The sequence below is a fragment of the Poecile atricapillus genome, chromosome 10, assembly GCF_030490865.1.
Source record: "Poecile atricapillus isolate bPoeAtr1 chromosome 10, bPoeAtr1.hap1, whole genome shotgun sequence".
NCBI lineage: Eukaryota > Metazoa > Chordata > Aves > Passeriformes > Paridae > Poecile > Poecile atricapillus.
Window position 1 is genome coordinate 14,457,370 of NC_081258.1, and position 22,836 is coordinate 14,480,205.

The 22,836-nt window shown below is 53.6% G+C and overlaps 2 protein-coding genes across 3 annotated transcripts; both read left to right on the forward strand.

The window, feature by feature from the left end:
• Nucleotides 1-1,742: 1,742 nt before the first annotated feature.
• On the forward strand, nt 1,743-8,008 carry CALB2 (calbindin 2). Of its 2 annotated transcripts, XM_058845531.1 has the most exons (11): nt 1,743-1,875; nt 4,947-5,023; nt 5,209-5,298; nt 5,388-5,468; nt 6,285-6,341; nt 6,445-6,522; nt 6,641-6,696; nt 6,893-6,932; nt 7,042-7,095; nt 7,317-7,388; nt 7,620-8,008. In XM_058845531.1, the coding sequence occupies exons 1-11, from the start codon at nt 1,785-1,787 to the stop codon at nt 7,734-7,736; spliced, it is 813 nt and encodes a 270-aa protein (XP_058701514.1). In that variant the 5' UTR covers nt 1,743-1,784; the 3' UTR covers nt 7,737-8,008. The 2 variants fall into 2 exon arrangements, 1 of the variants encoding a protein (XP_058701514.1); XR_009278333.1 differs by having other exon boundaries at nt 7,042-7,388; nt 7,620-7,693.
• A 1,290-nt stretch (nt 8,009-9,298) lies between these two features.
• Nucleotides 9,299-22,731, forward strand: GOT2 (glutamic-oxaloacetic transaminase 2). Its single transcript, XM_058845529.1, has 10 exons — nt 9,299-9,456; nt 14,675-14,831; nt 15,987-16,115; nt 16,438-16,497; nt 16,617-16,778; nt 17,194-17,298; nt 18,173-18,323; nt 18,966-19,131; nt 20,101-20,251; nt 20,735-22,731. The coding sequence occupies exons 1-10, from the start codon at nt 9,308-9,310 to the stop codon at nt 20,855-20,857; spliced, it is 1,353 nt and encodes a 450-aa protein (XP_058701512.1). The 5' UTR covers nt 9,299-9,307; the 3' UTR covers nt 20,858-22,731.
• The last annotated feature ends 105 nt before the right edge of the window (nt 22,732-22,836 follow it).

Consider the following 22,836-nt stretch of genomic DNA (forward strand, 5'->3'; position numbering starts at 1 on the left):
CTCAGCCTTCTTGCTGGATATGATTTTTATTTTTTTTCTCTGTAGCCATGGCAACGCTTCCCCTGGGCAGGCTGTGCTGGAGCCAGTGACAAACCCCATGTGTGGCTGTTTTGTTTGGGCCTGGAAACTTCCCTGCCATTTGGGAAAACTTGGGAAAAGAAAATCCTGCAACGAGCTGGTGAGCGGCAAGGGGAGCCAGGGTGAGAAATGTGTTTTGGGCTGAGCATCCCTTCTATCCCCCAAGGAGACCTGCTCCAGCAGGGATGGCAGAGCCTTGATCTGAGGATTCCTTAGTTGTTCCTCCAAAAGATCGCTGCAGTGTCCAAGTTTTTGTCCTCGCTCCAGCCATGGGTGTGACAGCCCTGCTGCAGCCATTGTATGGTCCCTTGGTGGTGGTGACATAGGGACTGCCATTGCCCTGCTCCTCCTGCCAGGACCAGCAAATCATGAGCCATTAAGCTGCTATGAGAAAGGTGGAGAGAGGCTGAGATGTTGACACAGGGCATGGACATGGTGACTGGGGTAGGGCTAGGCGGCACAGGAAGGGATGCGGGGACTTGGAGAAGGAATGGAGTGACAGGCAGGAGGAGGCAGCAGGGCAGAGTGACAGGCCAGGTCTAGGTGCCAAGAAAGTGGTAGGTGACATTAAGCAGGGTGTCTGATATGGGGCAGGGATAAGTGGCACAGGGCAGGGCTAGGTGACACAGGGCAGGAGTAGATGTCATGGGACAGCGTAGGTGAGAGAGTAGGGTTAAGTGACAAGGCAGGGACAAGTGTCAGGGCACAGGTTGCCAACTCCAGTGCCCAGCGCTGCTCCCAGTGTCACAGTATCCTGGTGTCCTGGTATCCCAGCATCCTGGTAGTCTGGTGTCCTAGTGTCCTGGTAGGCCAGTGTCCTGGTATCCCAGTATCTCAGTATCCTGGTGTCCCAATGTTCTTATATCCTGATCTGCTGTCCTGATACCCCAATATCCTGCTGTCCTGGTATCTGGGTATCCTGCTGTCCTGGTATCCGGGTACCCGCTGTCCTGGTGTCCCGCTGTCTCACTGTCCTGGTATCCTGGCACCCGCTGTCCCGTTATCACAGTATCCTGGTACCTGCTGTCCCAATATCCTGCTGTCCCGGTATCTCAGTGTCCCGTTATTCTGGTGTCCCACTGTCCCAGGATCCTGGTACCTGTTTTCCCGGTATCCAGGTATCCCACTGTCCCAGTGTCCTGGTACCCTCTGTCCCGGTACCCGCTGTCCTGGTACCCGCTGTCCCGGTATCCCGGTACCCGCTGTCCCAGTATCCCGGTACCCACTGTCCCGGTACCCGCTGTCCCGATATCCCGGTACCCGCTGTCCCGGTACCCGCTGTCCCGGTATCCCGGTACCCGCTGTCCCGGTATCCCGGTACCTGCTGTCCCGGTACCCACTGTCCCGGTACCCGCTGTCCCGGTACCCGCTGTCCCGGTATCCCGGTACCCGGTATCCCGGTACCCGCTGTCCCGGTATCCCGGTACCCGCTGTCCCGGTACCCGCTGTCCCGGTATCCCGGTACCCGCTGTCCCGGTACCCGCTGTCCCGTTATCCCGGTACCCGCTGTCCCGGTACCCGCTGTCCCGGTACCCGCCGTCCCCCGTGCCCTGCCGGTGTCCCGGGGCTGCGGCGCCCTCTGGCGGCGGCGGGCGGCGCGGCGGCGGCGGGTATAAAAGGCGGCTGCGGGCGGCGGCGGGATCGGGAGCGGCGGGATCGGGAGCGGCGGGATCGGGATCGGGAGCGGGATCGGGATCGGGAGCGGGATGGCCGGCCCGCAGCAGGCCCCGCACCTCCACCTGGCCGAGCTCACCGCCTCCCAGTTCCTCGACATCTGGCGGCACTTCGACGCGGACGGTCAGTCCCGGGGTGCGCGGGACACTTCGCTCCTCAAAAAACCGGCGGGGAGGGCAACGGGCTGAGCATCCCTGGGGACGCGGGGCTGAAGGGGGCGGGGGGGTGAAGAGTCCCTGGACATCCCGGAGGAGAAGATAGAGCCTCCGCCTCCGCAGCCCGGGGGTAACGGTGAGCCCCCGGGGTGATGGAGAGCTCCCGGGATGCAGAGACTCCAGGATGGAGAGTCTCCGGGGTGATGGAGAGTCTCCGGGGTGCAGCCCCGTCGGTTGAAGCTCCGGGGTCGGGGAAGCGATCGGTCCCCTAGGACCTCCCCGACGGGAGCCCCAGAACTGGACCCCACTGGGAGCCCTCAGCCCACGGGACGCTGAGCCCGGGATATCCCGGGTCTCCTTGGCACGTCCTCCGGGTGCCTTGAGAGCTGGGATTTGCTCGGGGCTGGTCTCATCTCTGGGTGATGCTCTGGGTGTCTTGCCCTTCCCGGGGTGCCCAGTGTCCACCCTCGGTCCCCTCTGTCTCCATGCCTCGGCAGTGCCCCACACTTGGTACCTGGAGGGAGGGGGGCAGTGTGGCCACCAGGTTGGCCCCAGGGCCACCACTTTGCCAGGAGTGACAGAGAGGGTGTCCCACGCCCGGAGCAGGCTGAGGAATGGTCCCTCCACGGCTGGAGTGCAGTCTCTGCCTGCCTGCTCCCCAGCCTCACAAAAACTCCCCCTGGGGATGCTGTGGCAAAAACCGTGTCCACTATGGGGATGTCAGCTTCTCACGGAGTCACATCTGGGCAGGACATCCCTGTCCCTACCACTGTCAGCCCCAAAAAAGGGGGGAAATGCAAAAACCAGCACTGTTTTGTGGGAAAACAGTTTCTTCCAGCGCTCCCGTGCCGTGAAGGAGGCTCAGCCCGCTGGGAACAACAGCCCAGGGGAAAGCTCCTGTCTTTCACTGTCTCCTGTTCCTGCAGGGAGGTTTGGGGACCAAAAACCTCCTGGGAACTGTGTCATGCAGCCTCCCCAGCTGCGCTGCTGGAACTGGAGCTCAGCTTGCTCCTGGCTGCATTTTGGGGTCCCCCCCCTGCAGCCTCACAGCATCAGGGACACAGACACAGGTCCCTTTCATTGCTGGAGCTGGCACTGGAGCAGCCACCAAGGGGTTGGGAAGGTGGCACTTCAGTGGGAGTAGGCAGCTCCTGATGTGGGTGTCCAGCTGCCTCCCTGCAGCGTGTCCCACTGCGCCCTTGGATGTGCTCTGTCATCTCCAAAAAACAGCAGCAGGCACGGATCCAGCTTGGCCCACAGCCCCCAGGCAGGGCAAGGCTGTCGAGCTGCGGCACGGCAGGTGCCCAGGAGAGGAGGGACGCCGGTATCGGGAAGGAAGGTGGCCTTGACAAGGACAATGCTTGGCTGCACCAGGCAGGAGCTCCAACAGCCCTGGCTTCTTCCCTGAGCCAATGGAGGGGCCTGGGGTTCATTCCCCTGTGCATGGGACTACTTCACCCAAGCTCATCCCTGCATTTAAACCCCTTCAATGTGGCTTCCATGCCTTGAGCTGCTCCCCCTCAAGGCTTGTCATGCCCCAGAGATGTCCCCTTGGATGTCTTTGGTGTCCTCACTTTACCAGCTACAGCTGCCCCGAGGCTCTGAGGTGGAGCTGCATGGACTGGCTGCAGCTCTCCGGAGGGGATTTTCCATGACACTTCACATCCCTCTGCTCTATGGACATGGATCAGACCTGTCCAAGCTGCTGCTTGGAGGAAGCCAAGCTACTGGTCACAGCTTTTCTTGGTCTTATTCTTTTTTCCTAGTTCAAAAGTCCTGTTGATTTTTCTTTTTTCCCCAACTGAATTCAAAGCCACTTGGGGTTCTCCTGTACCCACAAAAGCAAAGCCCCTGGGAAGAGCAGTGGGAAGCCAAGTACCTCAGTGGCTCACACCAGCACCCCAATATCACCCAAGCCCCTCATCCCCTCCTGGGAAGGATTGCTGCTTATCCACTGAGATGTGGTCACCAAAGAGGAAGGTACCCTGGGACTTCCCCAGTGCATCGAGCTGGGATGTGGATGGGTTATTTCCAGCTGCTGTGCTGCAGTGGGGAGCAGATGCTGCCAGGGAGCCTGCAGGTGATAATGCCAAAGGTGGCACAGAGCAGAGAGCTGTGCTCCAAGCCTCCAGAGGCTGAAATGTGGAGCAGTCCTGGGGGAAATGTTCAGAAGGAAGAGTCCTGGCTATCCGTCAGCCAAGCACTTGAGGGGAAAGGGCAACATCCTCTGTTGTGTCCAGATGTTCTTGGAAGGGAGGATTTCTGGCAGGGAGGTGACACCTTGTCTGACAGCATCATGGAGCCAGTGTCTTCCCTGCTGTCCCCAGCTGTGATGTGACCCTGCTGTTTCCAGGCACAGCAGCCACCCCCCAAAGCCACCAAGGACCAGCACTGTGGGAGCTCTGTGTGGCTGCGCTCTCCAGCCATCGAGCATCCCACAGGCAGGACAGGGCTGTGGATACCCCAGATTCCAGTGGAACCACATCTCAGCACAGATACTGGCAGTGGGAGGTGTGAGGTACACAGGACAGGGATCTTTTGGAGCTCCTGGCCACACTGGAGATTGGCAGTGGGATCACCTCTTCCTGGGGCTGATCCTGCACCCAGGATGGGGGGATGCTGTGCGGGTGCTTTGTCTCTGCTCCCTGTTTGCCCCTGTGGCCCCCACAGAGGGGTGAGAGGAGACAGTCCTGACTGGGAGATGCTTGCATGGGATAGAGTGCCTTTATTTAAGGCATCTGATTGAAGCATCAGATACAGAAAATGCAGTAAAGACCAAGATGAACGAAGTCCCCTGTGCCCTACAAATGAGTGCAAGGGACAAGTCCAGGGCTGTGTGTCATCTGGGCAAATTTGGGTATCACCGGTATGTGTAACGCTCAGCATCAACATTGGCTGGCGTTTCTTTGCTGCCACAGTTGCCTTGGAACCATGTCCTGGTGCAGAGGGAACAAGTGCTGTGTCCCCTGGGAACATCTGTCCCTCTCCTCCTGTGCTCTGACACTGTGGAAGTCTTACTGCATTTTTTTCCTCCCCCAGGAAATGGCTACATTGAAGGCAAAGAACTGGAAAATTTCTTCCAGGAGCTGGAAAGTGCAAGAAAGGGGGCGGGTGTGGTAAGAGCATCTGGTTTTGCTCCCTCCTTCCCCCATTCCCTTATGCCCAAAGACTCATGCTCATGTCAGCCCCATCTCCTTTGGGCACTGATGAGTGGGACTGGGGCTCCTCTGAGAGAAAAGTGGGAGAACACCAGCACAGGGAGTGGTGAAAGTGCTCCCATCCCCTCTCTCCTTGCTGGCAGGACTCAAAGAAGGACAATTTGGGTGACAAGATGAAGGAGTTCATGCACAAATACGACAAAAATGCAGATGGTAAAATCGAGATGGCAGAGGTGAGCAGTGCTGGACCTGGGTTGTTTGTGTTCCAACCTCATGCTCGTGTTTCCCCTCCACCATTCCACCATGCCTGTGTTCCCCACAGCTGGCCCAGATCCTGCCCACGGAAGAGAATTTTCTGCTGTGTTTCCGCCAGCATGTGGGCTCCAGTTCAGAGTTCATGGAGGTGAGTGGGACATGCTGTACTAGGGGATCCCTAGGGAATTCAATCCAGATCCACCTTGAGAAAACAACTGGGAGCTTGAACTTCCCAAACCTCCACTGGTCTCCCTAAAACTCTTGGCATTAACTCAGCACTGGGAGGCAGTGCTGGTTTAGGGAAGAGCAGGAGTGTGGCGAGTTTTCCCAGTTCTCAGCACCCCTTGCATACTTCTCAGGGCAGCCGGGTGCCTCATCCCAGCCTCTAGGCAAGGTGAGCTGCAAGGATTTGGGGCTTTTTTGTAAACTTCCCTTCATGGTTGCTCCTAAGTGCCCAAGGGATGTGCTCTGGACCACCCCACAACCTTGCTGTGCCCTTGCATGGGGTGAACCCATGCAGATGGGAGAGAAATTGCAGATGGGGAATAAAACATAGCTGGTGGTGGAAGGGAATGTGCAGCATCCTGGAGAGGAAGGAGCTTGTACATGGAAACTGAATCCTGGGTGGAGGGGAAGGCTGAAAGAAGAGCACCCCATGACATGACGTGGGGTAAGCAGGTACCATTGTCTAATTTGGGGATGCAATTAAATATTATTAAATATTAAAGCCTGGTCTTGCACACTGACATGATGATAAAGGTGCTTGAACTCTTGGTGTGGGGCTGAACAAAAGCATCGAGCCCCAAGGGAGAGCAGGTGACAGCAGTGGGAGTTGTAAGATGGCCCCATCTCCTTTAGGGTGGTGGGGAACACTCTCAGTGGGGGTTTATAGGGACACACACACTCGTCAGGAGGGAGTGGGGGACACGAGCCCCTGCAAAGGCTCATGGCAGTGCCTCCACAGGCTTGGCGCAGGTACGACACGGATCGCAGCGGCTACATCGAAGCCAACGAGCTCAAGGTGGGCTGTGGGCATAGGGTGGGCTGGGCTGGGTCCCTGCCAGTGGGACATCCTTGCTGGGACAGCTGGGGATGGGACAGCCAGCAAAACCCTCTCCTCCCAGGGCTTCTTGTCGGACCTGCTGAAGAAGGCGAACCGACCGTACGACGAGCCCAAGCTGCAGGAGTACACACAGACCATTGTAAGTGGGACCTGGGGCACTGTGGGACCTGGGGCACTGGGGGTCTCAGCACTCAGATGGGTGGCATGCAGGGGAGAAGGAGGTGATGGGTGACAGGGTTCTGTCTGTATCCCAACAGCTGCGGATGTTTGACATGAACGGTGATGGGAAGCTGGGCCTCTCTGAGATGTCCCGGTAAGGTCACGGGCAGTGAGAAGGAAGAGCTGGGGAGGGAAAGAGACCTGAAATGCATATATTTAGGAAGAGTCTGCTCCAGCTTCCAGGGAAAACCTCTTTAATTTACTTGTGTTTCTGAGCAAAGCAACACTGTGATTTTTCTGTGTCTTTTTCTGGCATCTTCCCACTCTTCCCTGCCCTTCTTGTTTTTCAGACTTTTGCCTGTACAAGAAAACTTTCTTCTGAAGTTTCAGGTAACATAACACTACTCCTAGTGGTAATAATAAAACAAAAACAGCCCATTCCCATTGCTTGCGCCTCCAACCCTGCTCTCATACCCTGGTGTCCCTTGTCACTTCCCAGGGAATGAAGCTGTCCTCGGATGAATTTAATGCCATCTTTGCCTTCTACGACAAGGTAGGGAGCTGGCTCATGGGAAACCCCAGAAAACATAACTTGGCAAAAAATAATCCCAAATCATGTGTTTTTGGTTGCGGCAATTCCCTGCTCTGGTTTGGGGTGGGAGAACTGAGTTTACCTCTGGCTGTGCTGGGTGAGGGTCTGGGGATGCCCATGTCCAAGGGGGAATTGCAGGGCTTGTGTCCTTCCTGCTGTTGATATCCTCCCACACTATCCAGGATGGAAATGGCTTCATTGATGAGAATGAGCTGGATGCGCTTTTGAAAGACCTGTATGAGAAGAATAAGAAAGTAAGTGGGGCCAGAGCTTGCGTGCCGCTCCCAGAGCCCCCCGGTTCCTTCTCCCCTCTCCCAGCAGCATCTTTCCATGTCCATGCTCCACGGGGACCAGGAGATGCTGGTCCAGGTGCTGACCCTGCATCCTCATGGGAAGCTGCACTGGAGCTGGGGGGAGTGTAATCTTCTGGGTACTCCCCAGGAAGAAAGGGGATGCCCACCCCCACTGCCCCCCATGCCTTGCAGGAGATGAACATCCAGCAGCTCACCAACTACAGGAAGAGCATCATGAACCTCTCCGACGGGGGCAAACTCTACCGCAAGGAATTGGAGATGGTGCTCTGCAATGAGCCCCCCATGTAGGACCCCCATACACACAGCCCATGCTCCTCCTCCCCGAAAACAAGCACAAGGGGGAGCCCCCATCACTGCAGAGCTCCCCCAACAGCTCTTGGGTTTGCTGTAGGTTGCTAAAATCCCATTTGCGGGGGAAAACTATTTTTTTTTCCATCTGCCTGGTTTATTTAATGACATGATTTCTTTTTCTTTGCGGGGGTGTTGTTTTCATTCCTTTGGTCTCTTGAGTTTTTATCATTTACCAAAGAACAGTTTACTAATAAATTCAAGTACTGCTAGACTGGAGCCCCTGTTTCTCCATCCCATGGTGGGCTGTGGGGTGACAGGAAGGAGTTGGACATCCCCACACATTCACAGAGGATGTGGCTGCTGGGTGGGGAAGAGAGATGCATTTAGGGAAGGCCCTGTGGAATGAGGGTCACTGGAAAATCCCTGGGGAGCAGGGTGCAGGCAGGCTGGGTGGGGACACTACCTCCCAGCCACCCATCCCAGACCCTGCCAAAGCTTCTGGGACATCCCAAGGGTTGTTTCCACCACTCACAGTTTTGGAAACCAGTCCCAGGTTGGTGATGCTGGTGGAGTCCCAGTGCAGCCTGTCCCACTCCTGTACTACCCAGTGCAGCCCAGCTGAGGCCTGTACAGCCCAGTATGGTGCAGTGCAGTCCCATCCGGACATGTACAGCCCAGTACAACCCTGTACAGCCCATTATGACCCACATGGCTCAGTACAGCCCAGTATGGTACAGTACAGCTCTATACAGCCCAGTACAGCCCCACACAGCCCATTATGGCTCAGTACACCCCTGTACATCCCTCTGTGGCTCAATACATTTCAGTATGGCCCAGTACCACACTAACAGACCTTTGTGGTGTTGTACAGTCCTATATGGCTAAGTGCAGTCCAGTACAGACCTTTACAGTTCCACATGGCCCTGTACACTCCAGAATGGCACAGGGCAACCAAGTACAGCCCCATACAGTCCTGCACAGTCCTGTACAACTCCGTATGGACAAGTACAGCCCTGTATATCCCTGCAGAGTCCCATATGCTGTGTTACAATCCTGTATAGCTAACTGTGGCCCAAGACTGCCCTGTGTAGACTTGCATGGCTCCATGTGGTGCAGTGCAATCCTATACAGCTCTAGTACAGCACTGTACAGCCTGTGCAGTACCGTCCTGTATGTCCCAGTATGGCCAAGAACAGCCTGATACAGGATGGTCCTGCACGGCCTAGTACAGCCCCACCATGTCCTAGTTGAATCCTCCATACCCCAGTACAGCCCAGCACAGCCCAGCACAGCCCAGTACAGCCCAGCACAGCCCAGCACAGCCCAGTACAGCCCAGCACAGCCCAGCACAGCCCAATACAGCCCAGCACAGCCCAGCACAGCCCAGCACAGCCCAGCACAGCCCAGTACAGCCCAGCACAGCCCAGCACAGCCCAATACAGCCCAGCACAGCCCAGCACAGCCCAGCACAGGCCCAGCACCGCCCCGTACCGGCGGGCGGCGCGGCTGCACTGACCCATAGCGGCCGCCAGGGGGCAGCGCTGGCAGCGCCCGGCGCGCGGCGGCGCATGCGCGGGGCGGAGCGCTCAGCCGGCGCCCGTGGTGTGAAGTGCCCGCCCGCCGCCGTCGCCGCCACTGCCGCTGCCGCCATGGCTCTCCTGCATAGCCGCCGGCTCCTCGCCGCCCCGCGCCTCGCCGCCGCCGCCTCCCGCGCCAGGTGAGGGCTGAGAGGTGGCTCAGCCCCTGGGGCCGCCCGCCGGTGTCGGCGGAGGGGTTTTCCCGCGGCTGAGCCCCGCTCCGAGGTGGCGGTGGGGGGGAGGCTGCGCGGAGCGGGTGACGCCGTGCTGGGGAAGGGGGTTGCCGGGGGGACGGACCGCGCTCGGATTGGCTGGGGAGGGGGGCCCTCGCCTTCTGATTGGCTGCGGCCCAGCCCGGCGCCCCCCGCCTGCCCTTGAGGCGCCGCCGTGGAGGGCGCGTAGGCACCGGGGAGCCCCGAGAAACGCGGCCGGGGGGAGCCTGTGCCTTAACCACGGGTTGGGGACACCCTGTGCCACGAGTGATTGGGCCGGGGTGCCGTTAGTGGTGTACACCGTGCTACGGGGCGCGAATGATGTGGTCGATGAGAGGCTGGACGTGCCCCGGCCATGTGTGCTCGCAGTGCAGAAACCATCTGTGTCCTGGGCTGCATCACCGGCAGCGTAGGCATCGTAAAGGGAGGGGATTCTGCCCTCTGGTCTGCTCTGCTGAGACCCCTCCTGCAGCACTGCATCCACCTTTGGGACCCCAGCAGGAGGGACATCGACCTGTTCGAGCAAGTCCAGAGGAGGCCACAAAGATGATTAGAGGAACGGAGCACCGTTTTTGTGGGGAAAGGCTGAGTGAAAGAGCTGAGGTTATTCAGCCTGGAAGACAGAAGGCTTTGGGGTGACCTAATTGTGGCCTTTAGTATCTAAAGGGGCTACAAAGGATCTGGGGGGGGACTTTTGACAAAGGTATGGAGTGCTAGGGGGAATTGATTTAAATTGACAGAGGGCAGGGTTAGATTAGATATTGAGAACAAATTCTTCCCTGTGAGGGTGGGGAGACCCTGGATGTCCAGAGAAACTGTGCCCGTTGCATTCCTGGAAGTGTTCAAGGCCAGATTGGACAGGAGCATCCTGGTGTAGTGGAAGGTGTCCCTGTCTATGGCAGGGGTTTGGACAAAATAATCTTTCAGTTTTCTTCCAGCCCAAGCCATGGCAGGATTCTGTGTGCTGTGAAAGAGGCTGAGGTGGTGCTGTTTGGCTGCCTTGTGTAGTGGGACCAAAGGGATCTCTGCACTGTGCAGTGAGCCTGGGGATTGCACACAGTGCAGGTCTGCAGTGACCTTAGGATCCATGAAATGGGGCAGGAGTAGGGCTGGCTGTGCTAGAGCTGTGCCCTCAGGAGTACAAACCTTGGCAGGAGCAGGGTGAGAGTCACTGTGAGGACCAATCCTGCACTGTCAGGATTCTGCTGTCAGCAGAGGTTTGGATAGAAGGATGCAGGGTTCTGCTGGAGCTGTGTGAAAAGCCCAGAACAGTTTCCACAGAGTACAGCTGACCTGCGAGCCATGAGCCTGGGAACATCACTGAAACCAAATGGCCAAGAAGCAGAGTGTGCAGAGGGGTATGGATGAGGCCTTGCTGCTCTCCAGAACCCTTTGACTCCTGGCCCTCACTAGTGAGGAAGTCTAAGAAACAGTTTCCAACCTATGTCAGAGCAGGAAAGCAGTGGTTTTTTTTAAATCCCTATTCCAGAGTTGCTACTACTTCTAAGCCAGCCTTCTGGCTCTTCCCTGCAGAGACAGAAGAACAGCTGTCTAGAACTTGTGTTTTGTGCCCATGGAGTGTAGCAGGCCTGTGAAAGGTTTGAAGACTTCTGCCATAAGCTTTGCTTTTCTCAAGCTTGTTATACAGCAAACTATAAATTTCCAAATTGCACTAAGGTCACCCAAGAGAGGTTGTTAAGTTTTGTAAGTAAGGAGCCTCTGTGCACAGGCCCCTTTTTCCTGTTCAGGAATAGTGGCTTACTACGCACTAGTAGTAAGGGAAGCCAAGCAGTGATTAGCAGTTCCTTTTTCCTTATCTTCAGCAATGTAATGTGGTGCTCCAGCTGCTACTATTACTCAGTGCTGAAAATGCTCTTTCTGAAAGCAGAACGGAGATAAAGAGATTGTAAATGGTTAAAACGGCTCCAATGACACACAAATGGTAATTAGGGTGATAACTCAGTCTGCTGCTCTGATGTATCACCAGACAGCTATTTAAAATACTTTTCTTGGTGGAAAGCTTACCGGAAGCTCCTTGCTGGGGCAAAGAATTTGTAGGCTTGAAAGGCCCTGTAGTAGCCAGCAGCCTGTTGGTGTTGTTCTTGTGTAAATATTTGCTTAGATGTGGTTTACTGATAGCCTTTGGCCGATGCTCTGCTCAGTTTGCAGAACTGCTCAGTTTGCAGAACTGCTGTGGGGGCTTTGGCAAAACTTCTGAAATCCTGTATCTTATGTGGCTGTACCTCAGGGAACTTGGGCTGGCCTCTCCTCGATGGAAACCTTCACTGGGCTTGTAAAAGCTTGCTCTCCAGGCTTGGCTTGAGTCCTTAAGCACTTATAGGTCTATGCACTTGAGACATAAGTTCCACATATATTTTTGAAAGTTGTTGCAAATTTATGCAATTCCTGGTGCATTTTCCCACCCTCTCTGTCCCACTGCACTTGCAGCTGCATTAAACCAGCTAAGACCAGTGTGGCTGAAGAGTACAGAGACTGTTTGGATACCAGCTCTGATGAGCATCTAAACTGGCTGGGCCTTCTGTGTTGAAGTCCTGTAGTTGGAGAATGTGCTTCCTTCCTTTGACTTACATTGAGTATCCCTCGGGTAGGTCAACCCCAGCTTAAGTTTACCTCCAGTTAGTTTTCTGCACTGAATGCCTCTGGCCTGGCAGAGATGTGCAGTTTATAGCTTTGACCTTTATTCAAGCCCAATGTTCTTTTAATTGCTCAAAATAAAATACAAGGCAGTGCAGGGACAGCAACAGTAATGTGGTAGCAGTGTGTTAGGGTTTGTGGCCTTGGACCCCTACTAGATCTCTTTTTCCCAAACCCCTTTTGGAAAGCTTTGCCTCTGTGATCTCTTTGGTATCCTGAAGCCTTTGGACAACTCAGCCTAGACTTTTTTCTCCTGTCTCCCTGCAAGCTCACCTCCCTGGAAACACCAGAGGAGTCCTGTTTCACCTGGAAACAGTCATGCTGAGGACGGGAAAATAAGTCCTAAACCTACCTTTCGGTGCCTTAAGCCAGCACAAAAACCAGATCAGAACAAAAGTACTTAACTCTCTGGAGTGCTGCAGCTTAGGTAAATGCCTGCAGGATCAGCATTAATTGCAGTATGTTGGAGCTCAGTGACCTGCCTAAGCCTTAGCAGGATCGGGACCTAAATACCCCAAACACTGTAAGCTGCTTGGGGAAAAGTCCAGCAGAAAGAAGGTGCTGTCACCATCTCCAGAGTAGCAGCTCTTTGAAATAGATGGCCAGGGTCCTGCAGTCCTTGACACCAGAATAATCCTAGACCAGGTAAACTGCAGAGAGCCACATTCTGCACGTTGTTCCGCTCTTTCCATGCCTCTCCGTTGCCAGGAACACATTAGGAGGGGTTTGTCAAAAGCCGCCTGAACCTGCAGCAGGAGTTTGCTCTGACAGTGCCCCTGACATGTTCTGCTCAGGTTGGTTCCCCAGGTCACTCCCTCCACACTGGCTGCAGCCCATGTCCCTCTCTGGAGGGTGTGTGTTGCTGGCATGACTGACTCATCCACCTTTCCAAGCTGATCCTATACTTAAGAGGTAATTAAGACTGGTTAGTGGTCTAAAAAACGTTAAGCACATCTTCCGTTTGTAAACTGTCTGAGGTGGCTCTACCCCTTCGTCAAAGCCTGTCAAAAGGAGAAACAGGCTTTTTTTATAATTTGGTAATAGCGTAAAGATGGGAAGAGCAGTTAGTCTGAAGAGGGCAAATGATGTTTGAGGCTCCATGAGATGGAATCTACATACATGGGACAGCGCAAAATTTTTCTGTAGTGAGTAAACTTGACTGAAATGGACCTAAAACAGGGACAGAGTGGAGAGATGATTCTGTGAGTTCTGCTAATCTGTTAGAGCTTCCTTAACCTGCCTGGCCCCACTGCCCACATACCAGTATCTGCCTACAGAGTCTGTACTACACACTCCGCAGGAGGTCTGGCTGGCTCTGGGCTGGCTCCAGGCTGCCTGCATTGCCTAGGGCAGGGACCAGCCCCAGGACAGCATTCCCAAGTTGGGAGAGGATCTTATTATCAGATGAGGTAGCCTTCCCTGGGCTGCAAAGCTTAGTAAAGCTGATATGTCTCTCTGTGTGTTTCTTCTTCAGCAATCAATCTGTCCTCCAGGAGATAAACCAAATCTACTTTGTATTGCACTCTTTGTTCCCCACTGAGCTGGGGGACCTGGGTAGGCACCTGTGTGGTGAGTTGGGACTCTCAAAGCTGCATGCAGTGCCTTCAGGAGGAGGCTGTGAGCCACAGACCTCTCCCAGGCAGGTTAAAAAACACCACACTGCTGCTCCTGCACTGCCTGCAAAGCCTGGACGTGGGACAGGGCAGAGACTGTGGCCAAAGGAAATAACAGGTTTCTTTTTATAGCATGGTCTGCTCTGCCCTTGACATTAAGAGAGCCTCTCCATCTTCAGGATGTGCTGCCAGCAGGACAGGAGCATGTGGCTTCTCATGTTTGGGGAACACAAAGCTCCTCCTGATGCAGGGAGGTTTTGTGCTTGACATCAGGGGAAGGGTCTTCACATCAGAGCTTGTTACTTATTACACAGGGAAGAAACTATCTTCTGTCATTTCCTGGAAAATAGCATTTGTCTGCAACACCAGAGAAGGCAGAGTTTGTAGAACAAGGAGTGGAAATATCTTTGTTCTGTCAACCAATGTTGGGAGAAAAACAAATTAGTTTTCATGTACTGGAACTTTTCCAGGAATTTGGAAGAGACTCCATGTTCATGCTTTGTGCAATTGCCCAGGTCTGACCAAAGTGCCCTGTGCAATGCCAAATGCAGTCTCCGGGCACTTGTCTAGAGCATGAGTTCAAGGCTTCAGTTTCCTGGGCTCTTTGTGTTGTTAGCACATAAGGCAAACAGGAGCATTTCAACATCCTAATGACTGAGAGGGAGTCAGTTATCTTCAGCCACAATGAACTGAGGCTCTTCACTATTTTGCAGTGTATGATGTGACTTAAATGGTTTGGTTTTTTGGATAATTCTCTGAACACTATTTGTAAGTTTTTCAGTGGTTTTAAAGACAAGATTTCCCTTGAGGGTTTCTGGTGGTGCACATCTCTGCCCAGTTCTCAAGCCTCATGCTTAGCTTCTTGTTTCTCCCTTTAGCTCATGGTGGTCTCATGTGGAGATGGGTCCCTCCGACCCCATCCTGGGGGTGACAGAAGCTTTCAAGCGTGACACCAATTCCAAGAAGATGAACCTGGGTGTGGGGGCATATCGGGATGACAACGGGAAGCCGTATGTCCTGAGCTGTGTTCGCAAGGTGAGCTGGGTGACGGCTGCTGGGTAGGGCCAGATCCAGGTGCCAGGTACCCTGAGGGGCTCAGGGAGGGGGAATCACTTAGCAAGTTTCGTCTGTTGGTCCTTAAAATAAGCTTTGTCTCTCACAGAGCAGGACAGTATTCCTGGATGTCTCCCTTAGCAGGACTAATGCTTTTGAGACGTGACAGAGCCATTAAGTAGTACAGGACAAAACAGGAAATACATGTCCTGTTCCCATTCAAGTAACTAGTTGTTGCTGACTTTCACAAGCCCTCCAATGCACCTATTCTTTGAACTTCAAGGTGTTTCTTGAATGGGCTGCTGTTCTTTAGGCCACCTCACAAGGGAGGAAGGAGCTGACATTGGCCCCTTAGTGGATTAGTCTTAGAAATTCTGCTGAGCCGATGTTACCAGTTTCTCCATAAGCCAGTCTAAAACTCCAGCCCAGGGAGCTGGATCTGGACATTGCCCTTGAGGGGATTATGGGGTCTTTTAGGGCTAGTCGGAGTAGAAATAGGTTGTTAAATAGCTGTCAGCTGATACATGCATTGATTGGCTACACTGACAGGGAGGGTGCAGGGAGAGTGCTTTTTCCATGTGTCTTACCAGTGTGGGGTTTAAAGCCATCCCTTGCCCTCCCTCTCTCTGTGCAGCTGGGTCACAACCAGGGAGTCTGGATGGTGTCATAGGGACAGTGTCCTGGTGGTATGTGAATGCTGCCAGGGTCTGTGCCACTCCCAGCATGACAAGGCCCTGCAAAAGGTTTGCTACCCCACCTGTTTTGGGGATGTCTCCTAAGTAGAGATAGTATCTGCCTTTCAGAGACACTCAAGTCTTGCTTTCCTGCAGGAAAGTGTGTGTCCTTGTGCAGCAGCATTGACCTGTAATGGGCTGGAAGTGGTGCTCTCTTCTGGTGCCTGGTTTCCTTGGCTCCACTGTACCAATGCTGTCACCCACTGAGGGCTCTGATGGTTGTGGGGTTTTATCTGAAATGTTTACTGCTGCCCCTTGCTTGGAATGAGCCCTGCAGAGAAACTCCTGTAAACCAACCTTTGTCCCCTTTGAGCAAGCAAATGTGCAGAGAAGTGACCTTCAGCTGTCCATCATTCTCTCCACGGTGATGCCTTCCTCACTGAGCTTGTGTCCTCCCTTCCAGGCAGAGGCCATGATAGCATCCAAGAAGATGGATAAGGAGTACTTGCCTATCGGGGGACTAGCGGATTTCACCCGGGCAGCCGCAGAACTGTCTCTGGGGGAAAACAGTGAGGCTTTCAAGAGCGGCCGGGTAAGGAGAGGCCGGGACACAGGGTTGGTATGTGGGTGCTCAGCAAATGTGGAAGAACTGGTGGGGTATTGGTGTTTCTGTGCTGTGGGGTGGCTGGGCCCAAGGATCACTGCTTCCTCTAAATGCTGGGGTGAAACAGCCCTGTCCAAGGAGGGGATTTAACCTTGCCAGGGGGCCCAACTTCCTGCCCTGGAGCTGGAGCTGCTGACTCCTGTGGTCCCTTCAGCCCCTTGTCCCTGTTTTGGTGTGCTGAAAATAATGACTGTATTCTCCCTGTAACACAACATGGCTACTCAGATATTTTTTTTTTCTATCTTTGCAGTATGTTACTGTGCAGGGTATTTCTGGGACTGGATCTCTGCGAATTGGAGCCAACTTTTTGGTGAGTACCTGTCCAGCAGTGGAAGGAAAGGACATATTTTGACCAGAGCTGGATTTTTAGGGCTTTCTAACTACTTGAATGTATTCAACCTATTTGAACACTGTCTTTCTGTTGACTAGCAACGATTCTTCAAAGGCAGTCGTGATGTGTATCTACCCAAACCATCCTGGGCCAATCACACTTCTATTTTCCGTGATGCTGGCATGCAACTTCAGGCTTATCGCTACTATGACCCCAAGACATGCAGCCTTGACTTCTCTGGAGCCATGGATGACATTTCTGTGAGTTGCCTTCCATGCCTGGAAGAAGGGAGGTCATGTGGGGAAATGGGTGGTGATCTTGCTCTACCCTATATGTGATGATGCAGCATGAAGCTGTGTCAGGGGAGGTTTAGGCTGGATTTTAGGAAAAGGTTTTTCATCCAGAGTATGGTTGAGCACTGAAACAGGGCCGCAAGGGAAGTGGTCATGGCACCAAGTCTGCCAGGGTTCAAGGAGTGTTCTCAGGGTTGTCCTGTGCAGGGCCAAGGAGTTGGACTCCTTATGGGTCCATTCCAGCTCGGAATAGTCTACCATTCTATGATGCCTGAAGGCATTAAATCAAGGCTAGAAGCCTCACAGAGCTCATCTAAGCTGTCTCATCTGCTGAGGAGAGTGCTCAGATATCACTGATGATTCATTCTCTGTAACATCTTAGAAAATTCCAGAGAAGAGCATCATCCTCTTACATGCTTGCGCTCACAACCCCACTGGGGTGGATCCCCGGCAGGAGCAATGGAAAGAGTTGGCAGCTACAGTGAAGGTAAGAAATGTCCCGGGGTGCTGTGCCATTCTTCTCTGGCCTTTCATGGGTGGCACCTGGTCTTCATTTGGCTAAAGGTTATTCCCTTCCCTGAAGCCAGGATGGGTGTCATGTTCCTGACAGGAGCCAGCCAAATGCACCCAGAAAGCTCCTAGCTGACCACTGGGCTTGCTGCTGGCGCCTTCCCAGGAAGCTGGAGCAGGGAGACCTGAAAGGAGAGCAGCAGGATTGAACATACGAGCTGTGATTGCTGGAGTGGAGCACCCAGTGCTGGTGTATTAAAAATGCTGGAAGATCTCTCATGTGCCTGGTGTCTCTGCAAGCTTCAGCCAGAAATAGACTGGGACAGGCTCTACCTTCTCCTCCTTCCTGCTGCTCCTTGACAGGAGTCAATCCTGTAGCCAGTGAAATTTGCCTTGGAGATACCTGGCCTTAGTAGGGTCCTGAGAATTGGTAGATATCGAAGTGATGTCTGTGGCCTACAGAAGGGTAGATCTCCAGACTAAGGGGTAGTGCACCTGTGGTATCTGCCTAGCTGACAAGAGAGTTCCCAGGTGATTTTCCTGTAAACTGATAATAGAGAAGACATTGAAGTAGACTATTTTATTTCTTTTGAATCTACTACTTCCTGGGCCAGATTTGCACATCCCACAAATGCACTGGAAGGTCTTCAGCTGCTGTTTTGATGTTTGGTGGGTAGCTGCAGGTTTTGTGCTGCTTTCCTTGTGGTGAGTGAAGGGAAATGGCTCTCGTTCTGGAGGAGAATGGCTGCAGGTGGACAGACAGCTGTCTGCATGGCTTTTCTCAGCCTGCTGCCCTGCTCCTTGGAGGGGTGCTCAGCTTCTGTGACACCCTCTTTCATCTTTGCTGGCAGAAACGAAACCTCCTCGTGTACTTTGACATGGCCTATCAGGGCTTTGCCAGTGGGGACATCAACCGGGATGCCTGGGCTGTGCGATATTTCATCGAGCAGGGCATCAACATCATCCTGTCACAGTCCTTCGCTAAGAACATGGGGCTGTACGGTGAGTAGGGCATGTAGCAAGGAAATAGTTTCATCCAGGCTGCTGGTGGGACCCCAAAACCCCCAGGGTTTAGCAGCCAGTGTCTCCCTGCTGCCTGTGTTCATCCTGCAGTACTGAGCAGGGAGAACCCATCAGGAGCTGGTGGAGACCCTTCTAGAGAACAGGGATATCCACTAAAGCTGTGTGGTGTTGGGTGCCACAGTCTAAGAAGGATATAAAGCTTTCAGAGAGTGTCCAAAGGAGAGTACAAATATGGTGAATGGTTTAAAGGAGAAGCCATACAAGGAACAGCTTGCTCAACCTGGATAAGAGAAGACTGAGGGCAGAGCTCATCACGGACATCAGCTTCCTCCCAAGGGACAGCATCTGCTCTCTGTGACCAGTGACTGGACCCAAGGGAATGACATAGTGTCAGGGAGGGTTTAGGCTGGATATTAGGAAAAGGTTCTTAAGCTGAAGGGTGTTTGGGTATTGGAACAGGCTCCCGAGGGAAGTGGTCATAGCACTAAGCCTGACAGAGCTTAAGGAGTGTTTGGACAATGCTGTCAGATGCAGGAATCATGGGATTCTTGGGGTTCTGTGTAGGGCCAAAAACTGGACTTGATGATCCTTCCAACTCACAGTATTCTGTGATTCTCTTAGGAGAGCGTGCAGGTGCCTTCACAGTGATCTGCAGTGATACAGATGAAGCCAAGAGGGTCGAATCCCAGCTGAAGATCCTCATCCGCCCCATGTATTCCAACCCACCCGCAAATGGAGCACGCATTGCCTCTCTGATCCTGAACACCCCTGAGCTGCGGAAGGAGTGGTAAGAAATCTGTAATGTTCATGACAGTGAGGTCTCTGTGTAGCCCTGTGCTGTGCTTACTGTATGCTGCTGTTACAGGCAGCTCTTAGCTTCAGGAACAGTCAGAACCATGTCTGGAGAAATCCCTGTTCATGTCCTGGCATCAGCTGGTGTCAGTTTAACCTGACACAAACAGGTTTTCCTTGTGTTACCAAGGAAGAAAATACAGTAAAGGAGGGGATAAAGCTCACAAAGGATTGAGGGCTGCAGGAGCTGTCTATCCAAGAAGCATAAAAGTCTGAGGTGGTGTAGCCATGTAGTGTGTCTCATGTGGGGAAAGTGGAAGCGTAAGCCCCCTGGGAACAAGACGCAGGAATGTAACCCTCATGCCCTAAGCCTGATTCCTGGCGTCAGCCTGTGCTGTTTTCCCAGCCCCTTGGTGCCGGGTCCCTCCCAGCAGCTGGCCTGGCAGAACAAAGGCTGTCAGTGTGCTGTGGCCTCATTGGGGGCTGTGTTCTTTTGTAGCCTGACACTTGTGCCTGATCCAGGGCCCAGCAGAGACATTTCCTAGCTGTGCTGCTTTGGAGCAGGGCCTGTTTGCCATTGCTACCCTTGCACTCTTATCTGTAGATACTATTTATCTATTATCTAATGCTTATTTATTACTGTTTATCTGTAGATACTATTCTACAGATACTATTCTATTCTGGGTTTGAGTAGTACTACCATGAGACATCCTACTGACCCATGACTTTCAGATGTGAGGAATGTCTGTACTCTGGTAGTAGTGTTCAACAGAAATGGAATACATAAAAAGAGGTCACCTTTGAGTATCAGGAGAAAGAAGCAACTCCCCCAGCTGGAGCAGCATCTTCATCCCCCTGTGGGGCCCCTCCAGGTGGAGAGATTGATTTTCAATAGCTGGGGTAGGTAGAGCAGCATTGATGTGTTCCAGCCCTGCTCTGAATGGTTTCTGGATTGGCTTCTCAGGCTCACAGAGGTGAAGGGCATGGCTGACCGGATCATCAGCATGCGGACTCAGCTGGTGTCCAACCTCAAGAAAGAGGGATCCTCCCGCAACTGGCAGCACATCACTGACCAGATCGGCATGTTCTGCTTCACAGGGCTGAAGCCTGAGCAGGTAAACGCAATTCCAGTGGTCTCAAAGTGTCATTTGCAGTCCTTGTCAATAAGTTTTTGACTGCAGATGCCAAAATGAGCCCTTGTAAGCACTTCTTCCTCAGGAGGAACATCCTCCAAGCCCTAAGCACTGGCACATCATGGGGACCCCGGTCTTGCTCTGTTCCCTACTGTACTTGGGGAGGTTGAAAGTAAATGTAGTTGTCATGTCTATCGAAGTAAGTAGTCACTTGGTGCTGCTCTGAAGTAACCTTAAAGGTCAGCTCAAATGAGGTGACTTTTCCAGCTGAACATCTGCAGTGTTGCTGCTTGGCCTGAGAGCTGAGCAGCATCTCTCTTGGTGCACAGGGTACTCTGCAGGTAGTGGGAATGCCCTGTTTGCTGGCAGCCAGTTTGCTTTGAGTTTCAGCAAGCTGGGTAAATTTGCACTTTGCTGACACAGCAGAGGTTGGTCTGCAGTTTGAACTTTGCTCTTTCACCCCAGGTGGAGCGACTGACCAAGGAGTTCTCAGTGTACATGACAAAGGATGGACGCATCTCTGTCGCAGGAGTTACGTCAGGCAACGTGGGTTACCTGGCTCATGCCATCCATCAAGTCACAAAGTAAAGACAAAGGGGTGCTCTGGAGCTGGTGGCTTTCCCTTCCCCACCAGTTGAAGATGGGGAGGGAAAAGAAACAAGCAGAATACTTCCAACCACAGCACTTGAAGCCGCTGCTGAATGTATCTTGTAGATGAGTTGTTGTAGACGCCTAGTCAAATCCACCCTTTGCTGTGGAGCAGGGACATCATTGCTGGCTCCTGCTCATCACAGCCTTCTTCCCTGCTGTCCATCGTTTCTCCATCAGCCCCTGCACCTATCTATGCTGGAGGAAGCAAATGCTTAGCAATGCCATCCTACCAGTGTAGGCACCAAAGGCTTCTCCGCACACATTTCTCCATGAGAAGGCTTTGTGAGGCTGTTGGCTGCTGGCTCAAGCAGCAGCAGACAGGGAGCTGGGTGGGCTGAGTTGGAGGGCTGCTCTGGTATGCTACTCCAAACTCCTCAGCCAGTCCCTGCTACCATCAGGCTTCATCCTCCTCCATCATCCCAGCCTGGGGCTGGCCAGCACCAAAGCTGTCCTCTGACAACCAGGACTTCTGAGGACTTCTCACTACCAAACTCTGCTCCGTCGTTGGCTTCGCTTTTTCCATCTGGGACTCTCCTTTCAGGTGTAATTCACAGTGGCATCAGTGCGTGGGGCAGACCAGTGTCCCTCTTTTAAACCTGTCTCACTTTCATACCTGGAGGTGAAACAATTTCTCAACCCCCTCCCCTCACCAATAAGAATCTCCTCTGAAAACTGTTCTCTGGTGGTCTCTGCCTCACCCAAGTCCTGTCCTAAGCCCAGCAGTCCAGCCCTATACCTCCAGCAGCCCTCTCTGCAGTCTCTGTGCATGTCCCAAAGCTGTAAGCCAAGAGGCTGGCCCTGCATAAGTCCCTTGCAGGACATCCCTCTTCTGTTCTGTTCAACCACATTTCTGGTGACACCAGAAAACAGCTCTTGAGAGAAATCTGAGAGTTCAAAAACCATTCTGTCCTTCTAAACTGAGTGTCCCTGAGGTCCTGTGACTTACTGGACTCTGATTTTTAATCCAAATAAACTGGTGCATGGCTGTGGTGAGCTGGGGACTTAATCCTGACATTGTGCAGCTGGATCCTGTCCCTCCCATGCACCAAATATTCCTTCTCAGGACCATGCTAGCAGAGAAGATCTTACATGACCTGTGAAACCCTCATCTCCTGAGAATCCCATGTACAGAGAGGCAGTTCCCACCGATGGGCCCCAGGAGCACAGTGTCTGAACTGAGATTGTCCAGGTGCAAGCTACTCTCACAGAGCTCAAATTGAAGTCTATGGCGTTGAACATAGGTGTTGCTGGGGAGAGGACAAATTCCCAAAAGCTGTCTGCCTTGGGCCTTGGGGCCATCCTTGGCCCACGATGGAGAGGAGCCTCCCTAGGCAGTGCTGGAGGCATTACCTCTTTGAGTCTGTGAGCTGTTGCCATTCCCTGGCACCTCTTCCCTCTGCAGCCATACCAGGATATTTAGCAGGGCAGTCCTCATTCCCCATTCCTGCCCACGGGAGCTGTGTGCCTGTTGGAGCTGGGACAGGTCCAGTCTGGTTCACCTGTCCCGGTCTAGTGCACGTTGTTGCTACACTTGCTGGAAGGCTGGATCCTCCCGCCGCTCCCTGACAGGTTTCCGCTCCCACGCCGCTTGTTTACTGGCCCGATGCCCACGGCCGCTGCTTGCTGTCCTTTGTGCAATAAACTGCTTTCCATGCCGCACACGCCGTAGGTGCTACTCCACGGCGCTGTGGGTTCCTGTGCTGTGGTCCCCGATTCTGCGTGGCTCTGGAGCTGCTGCCTCCTCCCCTCTTTACCCTCGTGGGGCCGTTCTCCTGCCCGTCCTCTGTACAATAAAAGCACCCTGGAGCACAGCCCCGTCTCGTCCTCTCCTTGCCGCGGGTACCCGCGGGCTCAGACTCTGGGAAGGGCTACCCGAAGGGGGATGTTTCCCCTTCGCTGATGTTCCCCCGCCTCCG

Bases quoted from the DNA above. Each gene is read 5' to 3' on its own strand.
- CALB2 (XM_058845531.1), top strand. From the start codon at position 1,785: ATGGCCGGCCCGCAGCAGGCCCCGCACCTCCACCTGGCCGAGCTCACC. The intron at 6,523-6,640 runs GTAAGTGGGACC...GTATCCCAACAG, and splicing joins AGGAGTACACACAGACCATT to CTGCGGATGTTTGACATGAA. The intron at 6,697-6,892 runs GTAAGGTCACGG...CTTGTTTTTCAG, and splicing joins GGCCTCTCTGAGATGTCCCG to ACTTTTGCCTGTACAAGAAA.
- GOT2 (XM_058845529.1), top strand. From the start codon at position 9,308: ATGCGCGGGGCGGAGCGCTCAGCCGGCGCCCGTGGTGTGAAGTGCCCG. The intron at 16,498-16,616 runs GTGAGTACCTGT...TCTGTTGACTAG, and splicing joins GAATTGGAGCCAACTTTTTG to CAACGATTCTTCAAAGGCAG. The intron at 17,299-18,172 runs GTAAGAAATGTC...CTTTGCTGGCAG, and splicing joins AGTTGGCAGCTACAGTGAAG to AAACGAAACCTCCTCGTGTA.